The sequence below is a fragment of the Tupaia chinensis genome, unplaced genomic scaffold (genome assembly GCF_000334495.1).
Source record: "Tupaia chinensis unplaced genomic scaffold, TupChi_1.0 Scaffold144171_1, whole genome shotgun sequence".
NCBI classification, from domain to species: Eukaryota; Metazoa; Chordata; class Mammalia; order Scandentia; family Tupaiidae; genus Tupaia; species Tupaia belangeri.
Window position 1 is genome coordinate 894,322 of NW_006204027.1, and position 6,814 is coordinate 901,135.

General features: G+C 47.4%; 1 protein-coding gene and 1 long non-coding RNA gene across 4 annotated transcripts in view; one reads left to right on the forward strand and one right to left on the reverse strand.

The window, feature by feature from the left end:
* Window positions 1-6,814, reverse strand: part of LOC102470575 (uncharacterized) — a 50,557-nt gene that overhangs the window by 33,983 nt on the left and 9,760 nt on the right. The gene's annotated exons all lie outside the window — the stretch shown is intronic.
* SP2 (Sp2 transcription factor) overlaps window positions 1-6,814 on the forward strand; it is a 41,721-nt gene that overhangs the window by 32,407 nt on the left and 2,500 nt on the right. For both annotated transcript variants that reach the window (XM_006166100.3, XM_027767312.1), the window contains exons 4-6: window positions 4,229-4,541; window positions 6,119-6,293; window positions 6,553-6,746. In XM_006166100.3, the coding sequence (XP_006166162.1) occupies window positions 4,229-4,541; window positions 6,119-6,293; window positions 6,553-6,746 (682 nt within the window). The remainder of the gene's footprint in view (window positions 1-4,228; window positions 4,542-6,118; window positions 6,294-6,552; window positions 6,747-6,814) is intronic.

Consider the following 6,814-nt stretch of genomic DNA (forward strand, 5'->3'; position numbering starts at 1 on the left):
GCTGCAATCCCTTCTCCTCCATTCTCCTCTCAGGATCTTGGTCACACATGCACACATGCCTGGCATGAGTTTAAGTCACCGGGTCCAGGACTCGAACCGAGGTCAACTACATGGGAGTCCAGCAACATAGCCATTACGTTAACTGCTGGTCCCACCTATTGAAATCTTACATGGGAAATGATTTAATGAATGGAGGCACATGTGTTCTGTAGCAGACTCTATCAGTGCCCCACCCATACAACCTGGGACTGACCATGTCTATGTATGCCAACAGACTTCCGACTTCTAGCACCCACATCTCCTTGACTAAAGGCATTTTCTGGCCACTAGAGCCCTCCCTGTCCAGGCGATGGCAGGCTAAAAGTACTAGGAATTAATGACTTCTGAGGCAGACCTCAGTCAATGGCAGATGGGAGTGGGTGGATAAATACTCCAGCTCTCTCTAGATAGAAGTTTTCTACAATCTTGTAGTAAGTACATTGGCTCCTCGAGTTCCTCTGTGGGAGCTCTGGTTACCTACAATGTTGACTTGCTTGGTAAAACATCCTCTATTAGATAGCATCCCCCCTCTTCCTTATCTCACTTCCCCATTTCTCTACCAGTGTTTTCTGGGATCACTTCTCATGTAAAGTAATTGTACTTAAATCCTTGTCTCAAGGTCTTTAGAGTTCAGCATTTGAAAGAACCAAGCAGATAAATAAACAGATTATTATGAAAAGATAACTATAACATATCGTTATGTGCAAAAGCATTTTCTAGAATTATATGAACAGAATAATAGCATATATTTTTAAAATAATTATTTTTATTTAACTTCATTTATTTATTTACTTATTTATTTTAATTTGACCAGAGAGGTACAGAGTGAAAGACAGCAAGAGAGAGAAAGTGAGAAAGCAAGCTACCAGGTCCAGGACTTGAGCTGTGGTTGGCTGTGTGGGAGGCCAGCACCTTAACCACCATGCTACCTGCTGGCCCTTAGTTTTGCTGTTTTCAAATTACTACTGGATTGTCAGAAAAGTCATGACATATTTTTCTATTAAAAATAGTTATTTAATTTAATTTATTATTAAGTTCTTTTTTTTTGAGAGAGATTTTGCTATGGGGCACGTGCACTCACCAGAGAGACAGAAAGTGAGAAATCACCCCCAATAGGGGATGGCCACGCTGTAATCCCTTCCCATCCATTCTCTTGGGATTTTGGGCATGCATGCATGTGTGAGTCTTAAGCTGCTGGGTCCATGTGGGGGTCCAACAATGTAACCATTCCACCTTCTGCTGGTCCCTTATTTTAAATTTTCCACAGGCACATGTGGTCATGAGAGAGAGAGATAGAAAGCAAGCAACCAGGTCTGGGACTCAAACCATGGTCGGCCATGTTGTAATCCAGTGCCCCAACCACCATGTCACTGCTGGTCCCTCTATGTTTTTCTATGCAAAAATGCATCATGACTTTTCTGATAACCCAATAGATAGTTTTCCATTATCCCAATGTGCTGATTATTATATAATGAATCCGTTGTTAACTATATGTCTAGGTTATTTACAATCTTATAACTAAATACATTCTTAAAAGTGAATAAAGGATGCACACTTTTGAAATTTGCTATAGGGTGTATGCACTTGCTGGAAAGAGGAAGAAGTAAAGTGAGAAAGCACGTCCCAACAGGATGGCCATGCTATAGTCCCTTCTCCTCCTTTCTCCTCTTGGGATTTTGGGCATGCATGCAGTTGTGCCCAACTTTGCTACAGGGCATGTGCACTTGCCAGAGGCAGAGACAGAAAGCAAGAAATCACCCCCCAGAGGGGATGGCCACACCACAATGCCTTCTTTATTCTCTTCTCAGGATCTTGGACATGCAAGTACATGTGCCTGGTGTGTTTTAAGTCACCAGGTTCAGGACTCGAACCACCGTCAACTACATGGGAGTCTAGTGACATAACCATTACACTGTCTGCTGATCCCAAACCAGCGTGTTTTTCAAGCTGCCAGGTCTAGGATTCAAACTGTACAGTTGGCCATGTGGGATCCAGCCGCCTTAACTACCATACCATATTCTATATCAGGGATTGGCAGTCCTGGGCCTTCAGGTCAGATCTGGCCAAATCACTTGTAGCTAAAGTGTGATTGGAACGCAGATACCCATTGTGCTACATCTGCACTAGAGCAGCAGGGTCAAGTTGCTGAGCAGACACCATGTGGCCCACAAAGCCTAAATTGTTCACTACCTGGCTCTTTACCATAAAAAGTGGTTAAACTTTCTTTCTTTTCTTTTTTTTTTTTTTTGAGAGGTTTTTTGCTATAGGGTGCGTGCGCTCGCCAGCCAGACAGAGAGAGACATAGAGACAGAAAGCGAGAAACCGCCCCCCAGGGGGGATGGCCACGCCGCAATCCCTTCTCCGCCATTCTCCTCCCAGGATCTTGGGCACGCATGCACACGCGCTCGGCATGAGTTTTAAGCCACCGGTTCCAGGACTTGAACCGCGGTCAGCTACGTGGAAGTCCAGCGACATAGCCATTATGCTAATTGCTGGTCCCAAAAGTGGTTAAACTTTCAGACTGGAGAATAAAAAAGAAAATGAAGAAAAACTGATACAAAATAGCACTGATTCATAAAAGAGACACATATCAAAAGACTAGGAATAAAATTTGTTTATTTATTAAGAGATGATATGAAATCTGTTTTCTTTAACTGAGAAATACAGTCCTAAATAATCCAGAAATTAAAATAACTCCAATCTGGGGCCAGTAGGTGCCATGGTGGTGAAGGCAGCTGAATCTCACATGACTGGACAGTTCAAGTCCCGGACTTGAAGTCTTGAAAAACACTCAGGGTAGGGCTGGCAGTTGGCATGGTGGTTAAGGTGACTGGACTTCCACATGGGTGACCATGGTTTGAGGCCTGGACCTGGCAACTTGCATCTTGCTTTCCTTCTCTCTCTCTGTCTCTGGTCAACTTCAGTTAAAATCAAATCAAGGGGACCGGCAGATGGCATGGTGGTTAAGGCACTGGACATTCCCACATGGCTGACCATGGTTCAAGTCCTGGACCTGGTGGCTTGCTTTCTCACTTTCCTCTTTCTCTCTGTGTGTCTCTCTCTGGTCAAATTAAGATAAATGAATGAATGAATAAAATTGAATAAAATAATTTGTTAAAAAATAAAATAAAATTGGGAACCAGCAGTTAGCGTAATGGCTATGTCGCTGGATTCCCACGTAGTCGACCGCGGTTTGCGTCCCGGACCCGGTGACTTAGAACTCATGCCGGGCGCGTGTGCGTGCGTGCCCAAGATCCCGAGAATGGAGGAGAAGGGATTGTGGTGTGACCATCCCCCCTGGGGGGGTGATTTCTCGCTTTCTGGCTCTATGTCTCTCTCTGTCTGTCTGGCAAGCGCACGTGACCTATAGCGAAAATAAATAAATAAATAATGACAATGAATAAAATTTTTAAAATAAATTTAAAAAACACTCAGGGCACGTTTACATAGAAAGGGATTATGGTTGGCCACTCCTCACTGGGGGTGCTTTCTCATATTCTCTCTCTCCAGCAAGCCAGCAAGTGCACACGCCCTATAGCAGATTGTTTTTTTTTTTAAATTTAGTTTGATTTATTCATTTATTTTAATTTGGCCAGAGAGAGACAGAAAGTGAGAAAGCAAGCCACCAGGTCTGGGACTTGAACCGTGGTTGGCCATGTGGGAGTGTCCAGCGCCTTAACCATCACGCCACCTGCTGGTCCCTAGCAAATTTTTTTAAATAATTATTTTATTTAACTTTATTTATTATTATTATTATTCTCCAATTTGACAAGAGAGAGAGAAGGAAAGTGAGAAAGCAAGCCACTAGATCCAGGACTTAAACCGTGGTCAGCCATGTGGGAGTCCGGCGCTTTTAACCACCACACCACCTGCCAGCCCCCTCTATAGCAAATTTTCAAAAATAAAAATAACTTCAGTCAAAATCACAAGCAGGATTTTTCTTTACAAACATTTTTCTCCTAAATTATTTGAACGTTAAGTTGCCAGCATCATCCCACCGTCACTTCCGAATGCTTGAATTCTATACGTAGGATGTTCTACATACCACAGTATAACAGTCACACCCAGGAAACGCGATGGAATACACCACTAATTCAGAACCTTATTCAGGTGTCCTCACTGGCCCCAGTAAGTCCTCTGTGACAAGAAGACCTGATCAGGTATACACTTTCTCTCTGGCTCTTCCCAGGTCTACTTCCGCACGCCTTCTGGGGAGGTGCAGACGGTTCTTGTCCAGGACAGTCCCCCGGCAACAGCTGTGACCACCTCTACCACCACCTGCAGCAGCCCCGCATCCCGTACTACCCATCTGAGCGGGACCAGCAAAAAACACTCAGCTGCGATTCTCCGAAAAGAGCGTCCTCTGCCAAAGATTGCCCCCGCTGGGAGCATCATCAGCCTGAACGCAGCCCAGCTGGCAGCCGCTGCCCAAGCGATGCAGACCATTAACATCAACGGCGTCCAGGTCCAGGGCGTGCCTGTCACCATCACCAACACCGGCGGTGAGGGGAGGCCCCTTGCAGGGTGCCAACAGCAGTGTCTGTGTTGCTGGCCCATGGGAACTGTGGGTCTGCCCCTGAATTCCCAGTAACCGCGGCGAGGCTACTGCCCTCATGGGTCCCTCTCAGCTTTAGAACACCTCTGTGTGTAGCTCCCCACGTACCCCTTACAGCAGTGCTGTGAGATAGTTTTAGACACACGTCCCTATCGGACAGCTGAAGACCTGGACCCTGATGGCGAAAATAGAGGTCTTCAGGAAAACGTTCCAACTAACGTACAAATGCGGAGTAGTTGATACAGACGGATGACAGATGCTAAGGGGAGATCTGCTGGGTTAAGGAACTTCAAGGAAGGCTTCTTAGAGGAGAAAGCCTGGAGTTAAGGTTGGAAGAGGAGGGAGCCTGGGGCAGCGGGGATACATTGCGTCGACACATTTCAGTTCAGTGGTGATGTTTACACTGAGAGCAGCCTTGCAAATAATCCCAGGCAAAGGCGCAGCTACCTAGCAAAAACAGGTCCTTGCCTTCTTTACCTGGATGAAGGGTGATTTTCAAGGTAGTCGGCGCTCTCTCCATCTCCTCTCCTCATCCTTAATGAGTATATTTATGGCACTTCATGAATGACCCCAAGAAGGAAGACCCCAAGGTGACCCCAAGAGGGGAAGACAAAGCGTCTTGTCTAGATGACCTGACGTTTCCCCCAAGCCTAAAGGATTATTTCCTCACTCTTATTAATAAAAATTCCTAGAGACTTTTCTAAAAGCAGAGTTGGTATCTCTTGAGGGCCTGAGGCTGGAGGACATTTGGGAAGAAACCCCCCAAGACGAGACCCTTCCCAGTTGAAATGTGGGCAGTGTCTCACAGCTGATTTTGTCTGTGTAGATGGTGCTAAGGGCACTGATTCTGAAATAGACTGCTTGGGTTCAGCTCCAGGTTCGCCATTTACTAGACGTATGACCTACTGAGCCTCAGTCCCTCCATCTGTGAAATGGGGGTCATAGTACCTATTTCTTTTTTTTTTTTTTTACCTTTTAAGGAATTATTTTATTTAACTTTATTTATTTTCATTTGACTAGAGAGGGACAGAGCAAGAGAGAGGGGGAAAGTGAGAAAGCAAGCTGCCAGGTCTGGGACTTGAACAGCAGTCTTCTATGTGGGAGTCCAGCGCCTCCAACCACCACACCACCTGCTGGCCCCAGCAGTATCTATTTCAAAGGGTTGCGGAGATTAGATGAATGAATACATATAAGGTGTCTAAAATGGTATCTGGAATATAACTGGCTTTCGAAAGATATTAGCTGCTGGAGCCAGCAGGTGGCATGGTGGTTAAGGCACTGGACTCCCACATGGCTGATCGTGGTTTGAGTCTTAGTCCTGGCAGCTTTCCCTCTCTCTGTCTCTTTCTGTGAACACACGTGCCCTGGGGAATATTAAAAATACTAATAAATAAATAAATAATTCTTTAAAAAAAAAATAAAAAGGACATTAGCTGCTGTGATTACCATCCTTGTCACATGCAGCATAGAGGGGCTGACCCCAGGTGTCAGGCTTCCTCACCCTGAGCCTCCTCATCCTCACAGGGCAGCAGCAGCTGACGGTGCAGAACGTTTCGGGGAACAACCTGACCATCAGCGGGCTGAGTCCCACCCAGATCCAGCTGCAGATGGAGCAGGCCCTGGCCGGAGAGACCCAGCCCGGCGAGAAGCGGCGCCGCATGGCCTGCACGTGTCCCAACTGCAAGGACGGAGACAAGAGGTATTTCGAGGAGAGGGGCCAGGCTGCCAGACTGGCACATGCCATGTTCCCCAAGCCCCTCCTGGGGAAAGGCACCCAGAGCTGTGAGCCGCCAGGGCCATGCCGAGCGGGGGAGAGGAGGGGGAGAGGAGGCTCATGCCACCTTGCCTCCCTCTTTTCCTGTGCTCTCTGAGCCGACCCACAACCTCACTCCTGTTCCGCCCATTCCCTCCCTGTTCCCTCCCCCTCCCTCTCCTCCTCCCGCTCAACCCCACCTCAGGTCTGGAGAGCAAGGCAAGAAGAAGCACGTGTGCCACATCCCCGACTGTGGCAAGACGTTCCGCAAGACGTCCCTGCTGCGGGCCCACGTGCGCCTGCACACCGGCGAGCGGCCCTTCGTCTGCAACTGGTTCTTCTGTGGAAAGAGGTTCACGCGGAGTGACGAGCTCCAGCGGCACGCACGCACCCACACAGGTCAGCCCCCTGCCCCCCAGAACGCTGCCACCCACACCACAGGTTAGCCCCCTGCACCCCAGAACGCT